At 36.7% G+C, this 21,380-nt stretch overlaps 1 protein-coding gene across 3 annotated transcripts in view; it reads right to left on the bottom strand.

The window, feature by feature from the left end:
- MTBP (MDM2 binding protein) overlaps window positions 1-21,380 on the bottom strand; it is a 34,187-nt gene that overhangs the window by 3,288 nt on the left and 9,519 nt on the right. Inside the window, exons 6-20 of one of the 3 annotated variants that reach the window (XM_027884914.1) lie at window positions 21,061-21,205; window positions 19,616-19,730; window positions 18,997-19,131; window positions 18,122-18,216; window positions 17,366-17,432; window positions 15,688-15,805; window positions 13,444-13,617; window positions 12,209-12,322; window positions 10,773-10,937; window positions 10,251-10,344; window positions 8,829-8,984; window positions 6,796-6,891; window positions 4,243-4,509; window positions 2,778-3,006; window positions 1,565-1,678 (exon numbers count right to left, since the gene is read on the bottom strand). In XM_027884914.1, coding sequence (XP_027740715.1) covers window positions 1,565-1,678; window positions 2,778-3,006; window positions 4,243-4,509; window positions 6,796-6,891; window positions 8,829-8,984; window positions 10,251-10,344; window positions 10,773-10,937; window positions 12,209-12,322; window positions 13,444-13,617; window positions 15,688-15,805; window positions 17,366-17,432; window positions 18,122-18,216; window positions 18,997-19,131; window positions 19,616-19,730; window positions 21,061-21,205 — 2,084 coding nt within the window. Of the gene's footprint in view, window positions 1-1,319; window positions 1,331-1,564; window positions 1,679-2,355; window positions 3,007-4,242; window positions 4,510-6,795; window positions 6,892-8,828; window positions 8,985-10,250; window positions 10,345-10,772; window positions 10,938-12,208; window positions 12,323-13,443; window positions 13,618-15,687; window positions 15,806-17,365; window positions 17,433-18,121; window positions 18,217-18,996; window positions 19,132-19,615; window positions 19,734-21,060; window positions 21,206-21,380 lie in introns of those variants that run through there. The other 2 variants (XM_027884913.1, XR_003571351.1) reach the window with 2 other exon arrangements.

Genomic DNA, 21,380 nt, shown 5'->3' on the forward strand with positions numbered 1-21,380 from the left:
TTGACTTTGCTTTTTTTTAATGGTAAAAGGAAGTAATTTACATTTATTCCAGTGGGTTGCAGCTTTCCTTACAGTAGTCCAACCCTAATACTCAAGTGTGTGATTGAGCCTTCTTAACCTTCTGCCCTTTTCCAGAATTTTTTTTTCCTAAATGATATCCAATGTTCTGACAGTTTTGATTGAAATCTTATTTCTGTATAAACATGAAAATCAGCTGTGAGCTTAGATTGCAACGCAGAGTTCTGGCAAAGAACAGAGAAGAGGATATCTGAAAAGAAAATCAGTGCAAGAAAGAAAAAACTGAGAATGGCTGGTCCGTTTTGCAGTCCAATTAATTAGTCCAACCTCATCTACTCTTTTAAAGAAAGCAAGAACAAAACTTCTCCTAAAGAGGAAGAAAATTAATTTATTACTTGTCTCCTGAGGAAAATAACAGCTATGATATCATGCTTCTGAAATATGCAGCATGCAAAAGGATTCAAAGAAAGGGCTCCCACAGACTTAGGGCTGCAATACAGTTCAGGAGAACAAAATCCTGTGACATCTCTCTCTAGATCAGCTTTCCAAATGACAGGATCACTGCAGGATTCTTCCTTTTGCTCTTCTACTTGGAATGGAACCATGAACCCATCTGATCTGCCCTACTCATTCATCCCTACATGCAGCCCTTCTGATTTTGGATTAGGAGATCTTCCATCTTCCATATTTCAGTGAGATCCTGGGAGCACTCACAGAATGACTGTGCAACTGTGTTCCAAGTTGTGAAATGTGTTCCAATTATTTAAGAAGTTGGTGCTTATCAGCAAGATGTTCCAATTGTCCATGTAAGCAATCAGCCCTGTTCAACTGCAACTTCACTTAGCTTAAACCACCTTTACTAAACTTAGTTCACCTGTAGATGTAGGCTAAACACATGCAAATGAGCAGGAACAGCAGCTCAGCTTGTGAGCAATAAACAACCCATACTGTAATTTAACTTGATTTTGTGCCCAGACCAAGTAACATGGCTTAAGCATTGACTCACAAAGTCTCTTAGATATTGTGGAAAGAATTTTCATCTCCTTCTAAAAATGAGGTTGATGCAATTCTACAGGGTGCTGCCAAGCCAGTATGTGTTAGATAGCTGTGCACATTTACAAACACTTCTGTGAGCATCTCAGGGAACTAGAATTTCTGAGTCAATTTTGTAAGCTGCTTATTGAGCCAACAGCCTCACAACAAGGGAGAAGCTGAGCTGTCACAGCCACAGCTGTGAGATAGCTACAACAGCTAAGGAAGCAATAAAGTATGACCTGACTGAAGAGATCCATGCTTTAAGGTGTTATCTCACCTAAAAGAGAACTGCTTTGTAAGGTTTAAAAACAAATAAGACACCACCAAAATATATTGTAAAATTATGTTCTGCATTGGACAACAAGTCTAAAGGTTTATCCACACATTCTACACAGTACTAACCTATTGGGGAATATTGTCTTAATAAAGTCTGAAAATCCCACAGTCTATCTTGAGTTTTTTTCAGGAACAGACTTACTTAACTAAGAAGAAAGAACTGTAAAAGCGTTACCTTTAAGTAGAACTTTGATATCTCAAACAGACGCTGGCTGCATGATGCAAAGCACTTGTGATCCTCTGCAATTCCATGTTTCTGAAGAGTCTTAGCAACCACCTCCTTCAGCATCTTGGAAACAGTAGAAACACACTCAAAAGTTCATCTCAATTACTGACATGAAAAATTGGACAATGGGAGTAAAAAAACCCCCAAAATAGAAAACCTGATCTTTTTCTTGCCTCTTTCTTCAATACATTGCCCCAACGCCATCAACCCCCTGACCAAATCTGAGCAGAGTTATTTAACAATCTATTTCCATTCCCTTAATCTAAAAAATTAAGAAAATGCTTACATGTCAAAGCAATTTAAAGGATCATCAAATATTCACGTGGAGCTTGGAAGACAGAAATCAATACTGGCTTGGGGTTTTTTTCCTCCAAAATAATATATATAAACAGATAACTTTTCGTTATACTGATATTTCCTTTTTTGATGCATCCATATTAAACAAAAAAAAATTCTAAATCAGGCACCAAAGTCACACTGGAAAATTTCCTCTGACATTTTTTGTATCAGAGATGTTTAAACTTTACTGTAGGTCTGAATGAGTCACACCAACTTATGCTTAGTTGGGCAATCCCAAATTGCCACTGACAGTACATCAACATTCTTGCTGTGTCCTCTGTGCCCTGGGATTAATTTAAAGTCAGTATCATGCCAGAAACAGTTTTGTGTACTGTATTTTAAAAATGGCATTCCTAATATATACAGCTATTAAGTAAACGTTATTGAACAAAAATATTTACTTAATGGACATGTAAAATTATGGGAGTATCTTTTTATTCTCAGAACAGTCTGTTCTTCCACAATTGCTTGGACACTTCCTGCACAGGTATTTCTTTAGGTGCCTTTAGGTTTTATATTAATCTACATTTCATAACTCCACTGATATTCATTCCCACCTTTTTTATTCCTAGTTGTTCTCTCTCTCAGCCTGAATTCCCTAGGCATGATAAAAATACTTCTTTACATACTTTTTCATGCCTTGCTTCTGCAGCACTCCCCTCAGTGCCTTCAGGATTCACTTACACAAGTGAACAGAATGAAATTTAATAACAAAGAGAGATGAAGGCCGTTCACTTTGAGTTAAAAAATGTAAAAAATCAAGTCCCATGGAAAGAAGTTAAGCAAGATGCTTCTTCACTAAGCAAACAACTTAGACCTTTACCCTTGTATGCTTCTGGGATCTCGATTCCTTCGCTGGCTTTGAGGTCTCGGGTTGGGCAGCATTGACACGACAGGCTGAGCCAGCCTTAGTGGTCACCTGGGGAGGTTGGCCCGGCTGTCTCAGTGGCATCACAGCCACAGCAGCTGATCTTTCAGAGCACCTCCTCGTTACTGCACTACTTCCACTGGCCTGAGAGAGGAGGGAATCTGTACTCTCAGATTTGGTTAGCCTAGAAGGAAGTAAAACAAAGAGATAAAGAACTTTCAGATTTTTTACTGACTCTTTTGGTGCCATTGTTTCTACTATAGAGGCTGCTGCTTTAAAGAAATAAGTGTGCATTCTTGCAAACAGCATCTGGAAAGAGCAGACAAGAACAGAGGATTCTATTATGTAATATTTTTTCTATTAGAAGAACATTCTACTGATTGGTCTCTGATACACAGACCCATTACACCTCTGATAGAAAAACTCCAGAAACAAACTGAAGAAACAAAGAAAATAAAACTCTTTGGAAGAAGGGGTAGTTTTGCATATGGACCCTTCATCTGGCCAGCCAGGAAGAGCAGTGTTTGCTGGCCTCCAGTTTTAGGATAAGAAAACTTCTTGAAACCACCTAATTTCTTTTGGCCCTACGGGAATGTCGGAACTCATCTTTAGCTATGGGAAGTTGGGCATTATAGTTCTCTGGGAACATTGTAATCCTTGATCATTCAACTGTAAGAGCGCTAGTTAATTCATGAAGTGTTAGATACAATCACATCTTCTTTTCTAACTATTCAGAGTAAGGTGCAAAAGATACAAATATTCCTAAAACCATACCTCTGTTAAAGGCTGGGTGTGATTAGACTGCAAAGGGTATCAGACTGGAAGGAAGGAAGAAGTGGAGTGTTACAGTAAAAAGTGCATTCAGAATACAGTTACACAGCAGTTATTTTTCATCAACACAAAGACTTTGCATCTTCAGAGTGAGGACAAGGTACAAAGGAAAATCTTAAAAACCAAACTTCCAGAAAAGACTTTAATAAACAAGGTTGACAATAAGATTGAATTTTGGTAGGTCATCTTATGCCAGCAGTCCTTTGGATTAGCAATTCAATTATTCTGTTTGTACAGTACTTGGCTTTCTAAACCTCTAGTTGTTTATTTGTACTGCAGCAGAACTGACAGTTTCAGTCCTAGATGAGGCTATCTGTCATCTTTTCAAAGGCACTTGAGACTCTGCAAGATACAACCCCAGATCTCTTAAATAAAAGGTGCCTGTACCACATGGTTTTTGATTAATCTAATGCTATCAATGAGAGGTCACACTTGAGAAAAAAAAATGAACCCACAGAAGAGGATTAAACAACTAGAACATTTGTCTAGATAGCTTCACTGAAACATTTCGAGATGAAAGAAAAGATGCAGTTCACAAGAGACAGCTGAAATATTTCATGCTAAAGATTCATTTTATTCAGTGCATTACCTTTTCTTGGGATAAAAGCAATCCAAGTCTTTTGATCTGCGTTTTAGCCTTGATGTTTCTGTTTTGAATTCGCTTTGTAAAGACTCTCCATCAGGGACACTTCCAGGCTCTGACAGGACTGCGGGAGATGGGAGAGGACTCAAGACAACTGGCACAGGGCAGCACTCCTTGGTGCAGGTAGTCTGAGTTTCATAGCGAATCAGACGAGTTTGAAGTTCAGCGTATCCCACATCTCTCTCTAAGGCTCTTCTGTTGTCTAGACAATATCTGAAATTGAAATTGGTGAGAAACCTGTGAGAGGAAGTCTCTGCTTTATTACAATCAGAAAAACTTACTTTTGACAATCATGTGAACTACAAAACTTTTTTTTTCATTTGAGCTGGTGTATTTTTCTGAAAGATACTTTATAACAGCCCAGTAAATTAACACATGCCTTATGGATTTAGCTGTATTTAGAGTCCAACTCCAACAAAGAAGCTGAATCATATATTCCTTGCAAGTCTTTACCCTGTGGTCTTACAAACAAGATTTCCATGGACATTAGCAGAATTTTTTCCTTGAACAAGTGTTTGCTAACTGCACCTTTGAAATGAAACCTTTAGCTTTGTCCCAGATAAACACTGCTGTGTGAGAGATTCACATTTTTAAATGCCAAAAATACAAAAAAGTGTTACTGAAAAAGCACAAGTTTCCTATAGACTACAACGAATAAGCAGTTTAATCAATGAAATCAACAGAACAAATTGTATATAATACAATGGAGTTGAAAGATACCAAATGAGGACTTTTAACTCAGTGAAACCTTCCTAAGAGATTACAACACCACAAACCTCATCTTTAACTTTTCTGTGGTGTAAAGGATTTCCAAGATTCCTTGGAAGAGCCTAGTGTTTCATCACCCAGAAACTTACATTACCTATGCTGGGGAAAGGTAACAGTATTGTCCAGTATAATTTCATCCTTTTTGTTATAACGTATTCTGACCACTGTGAGCTCGGCCCACCCTCCAAACTGCTCAGCAATGTTTCCCACTCTTAGGAATCTAGACACATTCTTTACTTTTGTCTCTTAACATGAAGTCATGTTAAATTGCTAGATCTTTCTACTTTCTTCAGAGTAGGAAAAATTCACTTTTCTAACAACTCACTGTTGAGTCCATTTCTACAGCTGAGTAAGACTTTCCACTAGAAATAAATGCATTATCTGATAAGAGAGTAAGTTTTCTTAACTTAAAAATTTCAAGGTATTTAATTTTCTTTATTATATTCTCAGTCCCCCGAGTAGTCACATCCCCTATAAAGATAAAAAATCTATTTAACTTTGCAATTTTAAATTGCCATTTTACTCACTGCTTTAATGGCAATTACTTTTTCTTTGCAACACGGGATTCAAGTGTCTGGCACACATTCATTACACCAGAAATTTGACTTAATCATAAATAGGAACAGCCTCACAGGTCCTGGTCTGCATGGGGGACTTCAACCACCCCAATACCTGTTGGAGGGACAATTCAGCAGGGCGCAGGCAGTCTGGGAGGTGCCTGGAATGAGCTGATAACTTCCTTCTCCGAGGGAGGTGAGGTGCTCTGCTGGACCTTGTTCCCTTCCACCAGACAAGAAGGAGCTGGTGGGGAACGTGAAGCTCAAGGGCAGCCTTGGCTACACCGACCATTAAATAGTGGAGTTGGAGACCCTCAGGGCAGCAAGGAGGGCACACAGCAAGCTCACTACCCTGGTCTCCAGGAAATCAGACTTTGGCCTCTTCACAGATCTCCTTGGCAGAGTACCATGGGATAAAGTCTCCAGAGGGAAGAGGAGCCCAAGAGAAAAGGTGAATATTCAAGGAGCACCTCCTCCAAGCTCAGGAATGACATGGAAGAGTTATGCTAAATTATTTACTCTAGTATTTCTATATCTCTTTCCTCTTCTCCTCAGGGTCAATCTTTGTATTATTCTAAACTATTTTTAGACAGCAACATTATATGACGAAGCTCTGACAAATAACTATTTCTGGCTGGCTGGGACTAAACACAGTCGTAATCATATTGATCCTTCTGAACATTCTTACCCCTAACACCTTCCTGCTGGAGTTGTTTTCAGGTTCCCTGAACACACAGGTAGTGTCATAGCAGCTCTCATAAACCTTGTGACTGTTATAAAAGTGTCTAGAATTAAATATCAAAGTAGGAGCTATGTATGTACTTCACTCATGTGCTGCCCCAGGTATTTGATATGTACTAAGGAACTCTATTTCCCTTGACACTTTTAGTTCTGAATTAAAATTTTCAGAGACACTAAGAATAGTTACAACAGTACAGCTTAGAAAAAACTTAAATGTTTTTACATTACCATCAGGGCAGAAATGTTGCAATTTAAACCAGTGACTAAAATAAAGGTAAGAAAGTGAGAGCTGGCACATGTAAAGTTGTTCCAGCGAAGGAAAAGGATACATAAAATTTTCCATAATTAACACACATGTTGCTTGAAACATTTCCAATTATACCTAGACTGGAAACTAAAAAATAACTCTGCGTAAAGAAGCCAGGAAACTTACTCAAGTCCATGATAATGGCATCCAGCTGCTTTTTCAAAAGGTAAACCTCTGAGTTTTCGAGGAGTAAGCTCTGGTGTCAAAAGAAATGCGTTTTCACTGAAAAAAAAGACAAATACAGATCTGTTTTAACAAGCTACATTCAGGATAAATTACACTTCCAAAAATCAGAAACAAATGCCATGGTATAGGAAGACTAAAGCAGCATGCCAGCTTTGGCAAAGCCTCTGAGGTAAAGCATCTTTATTGAATCTTTATTGAAGTGAGAATGTAAATCAACTCACTAATTCTTACTGAGCTATTAGTATCACAGAAGCTCTTGGACATTTCAACCAAGTTAAGGACACTGCTCCAAATAGTTTATCAATAAACCCAGGTAAATACCATTCCATTTCACAAAGGGACACCTGAGTAGTAGAATGGACTGAAAGGAACTGGGAACTGATCTCCCATTTCTCAATCCAGCACTGCTGGCAGTGAATTCCTTCCCTTTAGCTGCAAGTTGGTGTCTCACCTAACAGTCACCTTTCCCAGACTTCGTAACTAACCACTTGTCTCCTGTGATATTTCAATTCCAGCTAGAAATTCTCTGCAACTAAATCAAAAGAATGCATTTGTTTGAACGTATTTCAACTGAATAAGCCATAGCAAGACAGACAGAAAACATCTGCTGCCAGATCCCAGCATACCCTGTCACATCCCATTTATCTGTAAAAAAGGGAAGAGATGAAGGCAAGATGTAGGAGTATCTGAAACTTACACATTGCTTCAAATTTTATTCACACAGACTGTCTCTGCACCATTTACCACTGTAAAAATTATCTGGGAAAAACATCCAGGAAAGATGTGATACTGAATCTAGCAGGATGGTAATTTAGAAAGTCTGTCAGCCAAAACTGTAATCTATCAAACTTCTATTTAAACTCAAACATGTAAAACAAGTGAGCATGCCTTTAATTCATCAGTCTCTCTCAAAATATCTTAATTCCTTCTGTTGGTCTAACTAACAACTCTGTAGAAGATTCTCAGTCTTCACTGGATATTTTCTACCTTGCTTGAATTCTCTGCTCAGATCATCTTTAGGCTAGTATCAAAACTCCAGTAAGTATTTTACAGAAGTCTCAAAAATCCTACAGAAAATCCAAAATATTACAGAACCTTTCCCTCTCAGAAGCACTCTTATTACATATAATGAAGTCTGAAAAAAGATCGAGGGCTGTATCAAATAAGTCCATTATAGATTCTATTATTCAACATTAAAAAGGTCAACAAACATAACTCCAGTGACTGCAAAGACTGTCTTGCCTTACCTAGAAGTCTGTAACACACTGCACAGATAATACAGGCAAACACCATCTGACTCTTACACAGTTTGGCCTCAAGTCTTACAGATGTTCAGATCCGGAAAATTACTCCATTAACTCCATGTATCAACCTTCCTGCTGCAAAAGCACTGGTGGATACACTAATACTTACCAGCAGACACACTAAGGATGAACACCAGAGTAAATAAGCTTCCTTTAAGGAGCACTTAATCACATAAAAGTATAGATAGGAATTCTGGGCCAGCATGACAGGAGACGAGCACAGTAAAACAGGCCCAGCTATTGCTTTTCTACACTTCAGTTTTCTTCCCACCTAGACTCCCCTCCACTGAAAGAAATCACACCAATAAAATTAAAGCCCTGCCACAGTACTGCTGCTTGGTTAGGAATACTGTTTTGGAAATGGACACATTTCAGCAGCTCGACAGGAGTCCACCAGCACACTTTTGCACTTCAGGTGATTATTTTGTTATTAAAATGCATAGGACCAACATCATCACCTCCAGCCATTTCATATCCTGAAAGAATTAAACAGTAAGACTGGCTGGAGGTCCAAAACACTTGATTTCACTGGCAGGTATGTGATGCAAGGATGTTGCACGTTATAAACTCATATCCAGGTAGACCATTCTGTGACTCTCATTCAGTCCTTATTTATACTCCCCTCCATCAGCTCTGAGTATGGTCTGCTTTAATATGCTGGATTCTTACCGCTTGGGAATTTGTAGAGGCTGAAGATCACCAACTGGTAGCCCTTCTGGTGTGAAATACTTCAGTAATTCTTTAGCATCGAGCAGTGTCAGTGACTCCCGCTGGCTGTCCTTATGCCCCAGCAACTGCTCAGATGAATGTGCAAACAGAGAAACTCTGAAAAAAGGGAGAAAAAACAAAGACCAATCTAAGATTTTTTTTTTCTTTTCTTTAGTAATCTCATGGTATTAAAAAAAATAAAAATTAAATAACTGATAGTCTGGAGCAATTAAACTATTGCCAAAGTAAAACGAACAAGCTTGCTCCTTGAGAACTTTCACACAGATGTTCATGATAAAGTATATTTGATGCAAATTCTCTACCATCCTACTAAATAAAGTAATTTCTTCAAGAATTTAGAACCATAAAGCCACTACTGCATGCAAACGTCCACTCTTTAGTGTCTTCAATCAAGTTTAGCACACTTTTCTCTTTTCTATTGTTAAGCAATATGCTATATACTGATAGAGGATAAGAAAGATAATAATTCAGGATACAATCAAATGAACACTGACTATGAAACTAAAAGGTCCTTTAGGAAGGTTTTCAAAAGCTAATTAGAAGGAAGAACTGTACCTGTCTGAGAAAGAAAAGCCATTAATAACAATAAAAACCACAAAAAAGCGGAGATCTAATGTGAGAATTCCTCACATGCAGAACTCCAATCTAAGCCATGGCCAACTATGGTATTTTAAAGAGAGAAATGGGATGGAAGCAATTAAGAAAAAGACAGTTGGATAATTGGCTCTAAAGGTCTGTCAGCAACAACATTAAGACCAGCAAAGACCATTAAGTCTTATATGAAGTGAGAATTAAACTGAAATCAATAGGCTGTATTAAGTGACAAAAAGGTCTACAGGTTTCACTTGAACAGCACTGAAAGAAAAACATAATTAACTATAAATTTCAAACACAAAACCAATAGGATCTTCAACTTTAAAATCACTTGAGACATGACTTAAATACTATCTCAGAAATATGAGGAGATTAGGAAGACATTGTACATGCTGACAAAAACTGCTAAATTATCTCTATTATTTAGGGCATGTTGGGAGAAAGAAAATCTTCTATGTGTTCTTCTGCCACGGCTACTATTTTCTAGAAGTGCCATTTTGGTAATTTAGTTTTGGAACTATGCTATTTTAAGCTAAATTTCCCTTGCATTTAGTCAACAAAAATCAAAACAATACTACTTTAAAAACCCAGAAAATACACCTTTGGAAATTGAGACAGAAAATTAGTTTTAGCCTTAAGCAATATTTTCTTTGAAAGATTATCAATATATTTGAAAACAGTTTACACAATGCCTATCAACATTTGAAGTTCCCCTACAGTAATGTTCAATGGCCACTATGAAGAAAATCTCCAGTATTTCATTATTACCTTGTTTTTTGTTTGTTTTTTTCGAAGTTTTCCAAATTCTGCAGAACATGCCTTTCTGGCCATTCCAATGGATTTGTCTCCATTAAATCAGGCTCTGCAAGAAACATATGGAAGATAACCCTTAATAAACAATCTTATAGTTTAAAGAAATATATATGTATAAATCCATATATATATATTTTATATCTATATAAAATCTATATAAAATATAGATATACACACACATTCCTTTATATATAGATATTCCTTAATGCATATATATAAATTATGTAAATAAAAGGAAAATCTGTCTGATGATGTGATCAGAAGCATTTTCTGCACAATTTTTTTGTGAGGGAGAAGAAAGGTAAGGCAAAGGTCATTTCAATTTGCAAAAAAACCCTAGAAAGCTACTTTACTTTTCCTTCCATGTTTTCCTCTTTTGGTAAAAAGCCTTTACTTCTTTTCGTAAGAAATTGATGACCAGTAGGAAGAAACATCAAAAGAGAGTAAGCAGGGTATTTGCTAAATAACAGTACTCACCACAAGTCACAGGGCATGACATAGTTTTATTGGAAACCTTCTGTAGATCAGGGTTAGGAAGACTAGTGTTGTACAGGTCCAAAAAACATTCTCTTGTAAGTTTTAATAAAATTTTGAACTCATCGGCAGAAATAACTGGAGGCTTCTTAGTCAATTCCTTTCTCTCTATAAAAGGAAAAAGAAAAGGTGCTGCACCTGCTAAATAACAAAGAACAGCTGGACCCTGCTAAAACCTAACTAAACAAGAAAATCTCCACCCAAAACCAATAACACAAGTAAGTTAACTTGACACTTATTATTGTACCCTTTAGCAAGACATGGGTGGTTTATTCCACAGACAAGTGAAAAAAACCTCACAGTGAGAACAGTTGAAGTCACATATGAATCCCATTTTTACAGTCCTTTAATTTCTGTATTCATGCATTTCTGAGTACATCCACGTTTGGATTCCCCAGAGACAAACATCTGGACTTGTGGAGCCTAAATGTGAAAAGCTGCAGTCTGCAGGGCCTCCCACCCACCTATTTTTGCTGCTGTTGCAGGAGTGTGGCCTCAGTGTAACTGAGAGCCTGTTCTGGTCTCTTTGGTCAGAATATCAAGGGCCGGGTGATTGTGGTATGATTAAGGATGATCAGGCAATCCCAACTGCTCCTATTCAGTCTTCATCCTAATGGAAATGGATGATCCACTCGAAACTAAAACCCAAGCTCTAAAGCAGCCCCAAGCTCAGGGCTGAAGCTGGAATCTGAGAATGATTGCAAGCTGGCAGGGGGCAGGGGGTGGAAGACAAGATAATTAGCAGGAATCTTATTTTCTTTAAGTTGCTATTCTGTTAATGATAATACACTTAAATTATCTTCACAGAATGCCATTTTATATAAGCCAGCCAATCTCTCAGAAGCATTTTTGTTTTTAATTGAGTCTCTTAGAGCAATGGACTTGGATGGAAAAAATTAGGACATTCAAATGTACTTCTCTACAAAGTCATGAAGACCTTTATGCTTCATGATAAATCTAACAGATTTCCGATGCATGTTTTTCCTCTGCTGTTGAAGACTTTTGCAATAAAGAATAACATTTTTAAAACCCTGAAAAAATCAAAACCAGAATTCTTATTTTGATAGAAGGCATGTCCAGCAGTAAAGGTTTTCGGGGAAATCATCACAGAACTACCACAAAATTATTGCAAAACTACGCTCAAACATTCAGAGTATTAGTGTAACAAGCAGCCACCAATCTTAATTCAGTGTTCTCTTTTTCATTATCTAACACACAATCATGGACATACTACAAAGTTTCTTTTTAAACCTTCACTACTTCTTCACAAAGTGATCAACTCACTTCAGTTTTGTTAGGTGAGCCATCACATTCAGTTTGACATAAAGAGCTTTTAAATACTTCTAATGAGAATTACCAGTGCTTTCCCCATTACTTACTGAGATATTCCTTCAAGGCACACACTTGGAGATGAGACAGTTTAGTTTCTCTCTGTACAATCTGCTCTCCACAGAAGCGTGGCAGTGACTGGATAAAGTCAGCAATACAAAAGCCTGTACAGATTAGAAGTTTTTATTAAGAATCTCTCATAGGACTTTGGAGTAATTACATCTTCATAAAAACATAAACATAGCAGATGTAGAAATTTCATATTGAAAGGAAACAACCAGACTTTCATATATGCCTAATCATTAAAAAAAACCCCAAACAAATCCATTACAATTGAACACCAGGATAACTTGGAAGAGGTGCCTGACTAGTGTTTTTGAATTTCTGTCCAAAACCAATATGACAACACAGTAACTTGACTAACACTTTAAGAACGTAAAAAGATCCTAAGTTTGATACCAAGAAAGAAAAGTTTTCTCCCAAAATATGGTCAAGGACTTTCAGTTCTCTGACACTGTACTAATGGGATTTTAATTAGGATAAATGGCAAGTAGTCAGTCATATCACACACTGATTTATTTCGATAATAAGGAATTAAGCAGATAAGATGCAGGTCACTGTGCTCTTTCTCTTTGTCAGTGTAATTGAAACAAATACAGGAATTAGTAGAGTTAACTCGTATGGGTAGTTGTACCAGGAGAACTATTATAAGATACATGTCTACATACACACTCTGGAGCAGCTATGATACAAGTGCTAGCTCATGCCCTGAACACTCTGCAGTAACATGGACATTGCAAAGTAGGTAAAGGTGATTATGAAACACAACTTGACCACTGGAGCTGCAGTTTGTATTGTAAATCATCAGTGAAATAGGATTTTCAACAGATACTTACCCAGTTTTCTGGCATGAGCTGGTCAGTCTTTACACCAACAATACATACTTTTTAAGTTTTCACAAATTTGATTTGCGCTAATATTACCTGAATGTCCCTGGACAATAAACAATTTTCAACTACTCTCAATTATGAGAAATGGCTGACTGTCACTTTACGTAGTTGATTTGAAAATACGGTAGCAGTAAATTCTGTGAATAAATAAGCTCTTATTGTATTTTTTATGAATTTGACAAAATATTGCTAATAGACACATTCATAAAAAATGTAATATTCTTCCTTGTTATCTCCATTTTAATGCTGACTGGAATGAATAAAAGGAACATATGAAATTGAGCAGCATTTGTCTGCATTCAGATATTCTTAAATAAACAAGCAATTACTCTTACTTGGTTCTGTTTCTTCTGCTCTTGTCTTTAGCCTTCCATTTACTGCAGCAAGAGTGGCCATACCATTGATCTGGCCAGCTGAATGAATCAGGGTTGCTTTACATCCTCCAGAGCCGTTGCCTTGTAGCAGGAAATAATATCGGCAAGATTCTCCTTTCAGTTCAACTTCTGGAACTTTACAAACATCAGGACATAACTGTGAAACACCTTCAGGGAAGCAGCTTTAAAACAAGCTATAAACCACCATCAAAATGCTTTCACTTGCTCTCTTCTGTTCTGTGAGAAATCTCACATCTTTTGTGCAGAAACAGTAACTACAGGTGATATTTACCCCCTGTAAAGCTACAAAATGAAGAGCACACAAAATAAATGAACTGCAGCAGCAAAGCTGAGCTGGACTACACTGCTGGCTTAAAGCCAGCACATTATCAACACCCAACTCCTGTGACTGTCAGGAGGACCAGCTTCCTAATGCAGACTACAAAGTACACCTGGAAACTCCAACCAACACCCGGAGAAGTTCTTTAACCAGCAAAGTTACATTTCCTCCATGAAACAATGAAGAGAAGTTTCTGTTCTGCTAGCTGAAAAAAAGGCCTTTTTGCATATGTGCATTGAAATAATGTAATTGTTCACTGGAAGAACATACAACTGTAGAAGAAAAGGAACTGCTGTACGCTCTTCCCAAGGACACTGCATTATTCATTAATAGAAGCTTTACTCCTTACTTTACCCTTGTGCATAGCTTGGGTGAGAGATAAAGATGTTCTGTTTTTAAACACTGGTATGTAGTTTGCAGTTTTGAAAGTAAATTAATGTGGGACTTGACAGAAAAAGTGAAAGGATGGGTTTGCTATCTTTTTAGACAGAAAACATTTCATAGCACCTTGGTAGATGTAGCAATTGAGAGAATGAATACTTTTCTTGATGTACTAAGTTTTAAAAGTCAAATAATTTCATACTTGCAATACTGTCTCAATGTTTAATGCAACAGAAGCTTAATATTTATTAGCATTATAAATTTTTGTTAGTAACAAATATAAAATATTCCAGTGTTTCTTGAAAACTTTAGGTTGGAAGCAGAAGGAAAGAGAAGGGCAAACCCTGCTACCTCAATATATAAATCCAGAGAAAGAAAATAAAATAATAAAGTGAAAAAGATTCCAGAAACATTTTCACTACTGTCCTATTCCCCCAGTAATTTGAAATATTTTCCTTTTCCGTTTTATCTTGGCACCTCCAAGCTGATTCCTCACAGGTAAGCTTTTATTTTTTGCTTGAATCTTAGCATTTGAGAACTACCAATTCCAAGAATTACACTTTCCCACAGATCAAAGAGATTGAGGATTCACAAATGCTTAGTACAGCCAGATTCGTAGTAGCCACTAAAAAATCAACAGTTTTCAACTAAACAAGCAAATGTGTTTAAATGGCCATGTTTCTTCTCCTACTCTAAATTTTATTCAAGAGGCCTAACAAGAACCTATTGTGTGTTACTGATCACATTATACTTAATACTTGTACAAAACCTTTCCACTGGAGCACAGGACAAAGATCCTGCAGACACTGGGGATCTCACACTCTTTGACTGCATCAATAGTATCTCCCCAATAAATATCAATCCTGCTGCAATATATGTATATATAATCTATCTCACAACCTCTCTACCACTTCCAAACATGCAGAGATAATTTTAAATCTATATACTTCCAGCATCCATTCCATAATTAAAGCTTCTTGCCCTGTTATACAACTCTTCCTCATTCCTCTCAATTTTTTCCTGCCCCTAGAGCTGAAAGAACATCAGTGTGCCAGCCACCCTCACCTGCATACTTGTTGACAAAAGCTATCTTCAGCTGGCAGCAAAAATAGTCAGTTTTAAACGAGAAGAGAAGCACCTAACTGAAGCACGCTGGAATTCCATCTGCAGAAGCAAACCTCTATGCCCGTGGATTTTACAATCATCACCTTACAAAGGTGTGTGAAAGCTGGATCTCAGCTGACAGACAGGACACAAAAATGGTTTAAAGGTGATGCACTGTTTCCCCAAAGTTTGTCACGATGTTACTATCCATTTTTTCCTATAAGTTTGCATAGCTGAACTTGCATTCACCACACCCTTTTGTGTCAATGAATACAACAATCACTGACCTAATTTCACTGAAGATAAAACAAGAATCCCAAATGGACAGAAAAAACTCCCCACATACACATATAGATATAGCCACAACAAAATATACCTACCAGTAATGACCTTGGGTTTCCTGGCCATATATTCCTTCCATTTCTTGGTACTCAGCTGGGCAGGAGAAGGGATCACTACACTGCTTACATTACATGGCAGTGTAAATAAAGCTCCCACCTAAATAAAGAAAGCAAGTACAACACATGCAATATTACTGAAACCCGCTTTACATTTCATTCTTGAGCTACTGATTTGGCATTATTTCAAACGTACTTCACTGGATGAAACACATCTTAACACGTGTCAATTCACATCAATCAAAATGGAATTTTGAAAAATGATGTCTGCATTTGACACAGAAGCTGGAAAAAATTTATTTACTTCTTGGTCCGGTTGAGAGATCATTAACTGCTGAATTTCTATTTTATAGATAAAAAGGTATTTATTACCTCTTCCAAGTCTTTCAGTATTCTGGCTACAAACACTACTGTAGAGTAGTATCCAGAATGAGAAGAGAATTCAAAGATATTAGTTGGCAACAGTGACTCTGCATTCCTTTGAAAAAAAATTGCCTTTTTTTTTTCCTTCGTACATATTACCCTTTTCCATTAATCAGATACTGGACTATATTGATGTCTCTATATAGATTCCAGGCCAATTAACACAGAAAAAATGCACGTGTATTAGAAAACTCAAGCAATAAAACAATGCTATTACAGCTATCAGAAAAGCCTACAAATGTCCAATGTTTCCAGTAGCAGACTGAAAAAAAATCCCTATGAGAAACTGTTTTCTTCAAAATACATTCAAATCAACATGTACAGACTCTAAAAAGTAACCTGACAATCTGTTTTGACTGTTTTGGCTTCTTCTTTAAAAAAAACTATTAGAAAAGTAAGCTCTTAGATTGTAAGAGATGTTTGACCAAATGTTCAGTATCCTTAAGTAAAATGAAAATCACCTGGGATATTTACCAATATAAAACCATTCTAGAAGATATTTCTGGTACAGCACTAGAAAAAGGATTTTTTTCCTTTTCTGGCTAAGCATAATGGAGAACGGAGAGGCAGGGCAGAAAAAATGTCACTAAAAACCTAAATGATAAACTGAAATGAAACATACAGCTTGATAATGGGATACCATCTCCACAGCAAATAAAGAACATAAGGTTTTGTTTTGATTGGCATAGATTTATTTTATAAACACTAAAAAACTTTCCTAAACAAACATGTATCACCTTTTATGTAAAGGTGATATTCAGGAAAAACATCTTCAAACCAATACTGTGGCTATGAATAATCACACTATCATTCCAAGGCAAAGCAGGGACGGGGAAAACAGGATTGTAAATGTTTTGTGAACTCTTTTTATCCAAAATCAGAACGTAAAAGCAGAATATGCACATGTAAAATAAAAAAGTTTACCACTTCAGAGTAGCTAGATACATTTTGTAGGCTGCCCACATGCCTTTTTAGCCTTTTGCTAAAAAAACCGATAGTTCAATTATGATAGCACAGAAATTATCTGTCAGAATATGATTAAAAGTTGCAAAATGTTTTAGCAGACTGAAACTTAGCTAAGGTAAAAACACCTTTGAAAGCTCTATTTGCTTTGGAGCTAAATATTGAAGAGGCTTACACATAGACTAGGTTTAAAAGTATTACTCCTGTATCTTTTATATAGCTAATATACATACATTCATTTTTCTGTTATATGCAAATAAAAACAAGTTTTTACCTTCCCAGAGAGAAAAGAAATCTGGTCCAAAAGCAGCATAGATGTTTCCTTCTTTCTTGACAGGCTCCTGAACAGAACAGTTTAAGGAACTTCATCTTCACAAAGGACTCTGCATCTCGATTTTGCAAATCAAGTTCAAAGGACTGCAAGTGTTTAATTCTTGATACAACAGTATCACAAAACATACAAAACTCACCACAGATACTTATATATGCAAAATCATAGCAGACCTATACATCCTAACTTACTATGGTTACACCAAGACTGGTACCAAAAGTACATACATTTAAAACCAATAGTAATACGCCTTGAGATCTCGGCAGCAAACACTCAAGAGAAAACTGCTCTGCTACATCTTGCCACAGATTTTGCCCCTGCACAATAAAAACATGATTTGTGGGCAAATGTTCCTACATTGTGAAGCACGCTACGTTCATTAATTAGTAAGGTTTGAGGGTTTTTAAACTTACACAGAAAAAAACATTTCTCTATTCTTTTCCCACAAATAGCATGCACATCAACAGACCAATGATAGGTGTGATATTGTCAAGACTATCTGGTCACTGCTAGTGTAATTTAAATTTCAAAATTAAAAAATCCAGTTGTGAAGAATCACTGACTATTTTGGCAGGCTAGAATGGAACAAGCCCTTGCAATCCCCATCTCTCTGTTCCTTGCATAGGTAGATTCTGATTGTTTTTTTTCTGCTACAGACAATTGTCAGTAGTAGTTTAGATCCTTAAAAAAAAAGGATACAGCTCAAATTCCAGATCTGATATAAAAATGGAAGGTAGATCAGAGAGCACCATCATCTGTAAAAATTCCAAGGCAGGACCATAGTAATGAAAAACCTGAAAAGACAGAAAATCAAAAAACCTGTAACACAGTGCATGATGTTACCTCAGTACAACTTGGTCAAGTGTTTTGCTGGAGGCATTTGCCTTACAGATAATGTCTGTAAGAGGTATAAAAGATATAAAGGAATAGAAAATCAATTCACAGTACTATATTAAACATAATTATATAAAAACCAAGGCAGGTATTTAATTTTGTTTAATAAATCTTACTTCCTAGAACGTCAACCACGTGCATCAAATGAGTTCTAACTCTTATCCAAAGGAAAATAAGATCTGCCAGGAACAGACAAATGCAATCCAAAATGTACATATTTTAACAATGAAACAGCAAATTCGTAATTGATACCAACTTTTATAAGCACTCATTTTTGTGTTCATCAACAAGTATGATCCTGGAGTTCCTATCAGCTATCTACTTCCAGTGGAAAAGATGAAACAGCAACAGTGTAAAAAAAACCCCAACCCCCCAAATTTTTAAAATTAAGTGGAAAAGGTTAAATTGATACAGAGTTCATAATTTAGATATTTTGAGTATTAAGACTGAATAAAGCTTCAATTCCTACTTGAAAAAAATCCCGGTATTGTATTCTTAAGAAAAACAGATGAAATTCTGAGAACTCACATGAACAAAAGAAGCATTCCTCAATCTTATCCAATCATCACTTTTGTGTTTAACTTTTCAGTTCTGACTAGAGTTTCCCAGTTACTAATTTTCTCAGAAAAGTAAAACAGATGAATTCTAGAACTGACAGAAAGATCAAGAATAATACTTGCTTCTGGCAAAGCATCAGTATTCCTCAATTGCTGCTCTTTTTTACCGGCGAGGCAAGAACTTAAATGTGCAGTGCTGAATGTCTTTGCTGAAGTGCTTTTTATACAAAACTCTGGGAAGTCAACTCCTGATCCAAACTGGGGGGGGAAAAAGACAATAAATGTGTCAAAAAAAAAGAGATAAAAATTATTTCTCTTCAGTCACTTAGATGTGTTATTATTTTTAACAATTAGGATTATATTTGTTTCCATCAGATCTGTTTTCAGTCTTTGCTGAAACGTGAGATGTGCACTTGCAACAATGACTTACAGTTATATGATAATGATTTGTGATAGATACAAAACAATATATTTTTGAACAATAAGTTCTACAACAAATATTTCAGAGGAGAGCATTTGGTTTCAAGTTCAAATCTTGATGCATTAATCTCATTTATCCTTTCATCATGCTAAAAAAGCAAGTTATTCCACCACCCACCCAGACACATTGCACATTAGTTCTCTGAATTACACTGTCAAAATCAAATTTGGCTTAAAGCATAAAATGCACTGTACAATACACATTCTAAATGAGAACCATAGATGCTTTAAAAATTACCACAGCTGAAGAAAATCATTTTACCTTTCTTTCCCATATCTGAATCTTTCCTCTCCAGAGTTCTTTTATATCAATAATATTCATGATATCATCTGAAGACACAAAGTCTGCTGATAGATAGTCTGCAATCTTTTGCCAGCTACTGCAAAAATACGGAATTAATCTTACTGACTTTAGAATTACAAATTAACATGAAGAAATCAAATAAGATTGGCAATGGCAAGCTGCAGGCAGACCAGAGTAAGGTTGGGTGCTAGAAAGCTGCAGCAAAGCCAGGTAGCCATCACTGGGGCTATCACTGGAACCTCTACATGGTTTATAGTTAACCCTCTAAGCAGAGTAAATATGACTGCAGCACAAGCATTACCCAAATTCAACAAGAGAGAGAACAGTCGGTATCTGTGGGTTCTAGGGGCAGTCTGTCTTCTAAGTGAAATCAGCACCATCAGCAGAACAGGAAGAATAAGTGAGGTAGCTTTCATCAGAGATGCTCTGAACCCAAATGGCCTCGTTTTACATAAAAGGCAGCAGAAGCATTTATTCAGTCAAAAGCTGATTCCACAGGATGATACCAATGAGCATTGAGATCAAGTGCTCCTGGAAATCACTGCAGGAAGTTTATCATCCTCCACATACCTCAGAATACTACGGGTACTAAAGACCAAACATTCAACTTTTAAATTTTCAACAGTTTTATTAATTTTGGATTAAGCTTCTATGAAGCTTACTTGAATCTTCACATTCTATGAAGCAAACTTGAATCTTTTGGGCATGGAGGGGAGGGGAAATGGAGGGAACTTTAGCAAGTTATTCAGTATCCACACAATCATTCACTGTGTCAGGGAAAAAAGCCCAAACCACTGTGATTTATCTTGGTTTTTTTATGTCAATTAGAGGAGGACAGTAAGGAAACTACTGGATTTCACTTCATATTGAATTAATAGCCTCGGTGACTCTTCAGAAGCATTACAGGAAGTAATCGAGCATTTATGATCCTTTTTCAGAAGGGACAAATCAGACCCTCTACTTTTCCTCCATGAAATGTAATACCAAAGGTAATAAAGGTAATGTAAAATTTTAAGTAAAATCAGTAGGGGTAAGGATTCATTTAAAAAAAAACTGGAAAACTACAACCACTATACAAGTTATTATGCAGCATAGTGCAACAACTTGAAAACACTGTATGCACACTAAAGCCAATAGAGATGAGAAAATATTTTACCTTTTCCTCCCAGAGAAAACAAGAAGTTCAGAGGACTTGCTTTTTTTGCCTGCTCTTCTGGTTAGGGCATGTATTTACAATAAATCAGCACAAGTAATTCCTGCCCTCATACAGTAATAAACTAATCTATGTATTTTCAAAGTAACCACGTAGACTACTCAAGATGCTGTTTTTATTTTAAACCACTGACCTATGCTATCATAAAACAGGAGTGACCTTGTTTACAGCCCTGAAATGAATGCCATACCCTCTCGCATCATTTGCTGCAATAGTGATCTGTGCAGAGTGCCATTCTCTCAGGTGTTTCAGGGCACCAATAGCAGGTAAGCAGTCTTTCAGCTTGGGTCCATCTCGTTCAACAGCCTGCAGTATTACATCAACCACTGCTCTGCCTAAAAAAACAGTTATAGATTACTCAAAGTACCATGGCTCCGTAAATTATTCAATCATTTAAAGATAGAGAAGTTCTGCTTATCACTGATTGCATCAAAATGGGCTAAAATATCAGCTTCAAGTAACTCTGGCAAGATCTAAAAGACTTTCCACGCATTTTTAGCTCATCTCTTG

The sequence above is a fragment of the Empidonax traillii genome, unplaced genomic scaffold (assembly GCF_003031625.1).
Source record: "Empidonax traillii isolate 1590-97213 ecotype Southwest subspecies unplaced genomic scaffold, ASM303162v1 scaffold157:size2224338, whole genome shotgun sequence".
Classification (NCBI taxonomy): domain Eukaryota; kingdom Metazoa; phylum Chordata; class Aves; order Passeriformes; family Tyrannidae; genus Empidonax; species Empidonax traillii.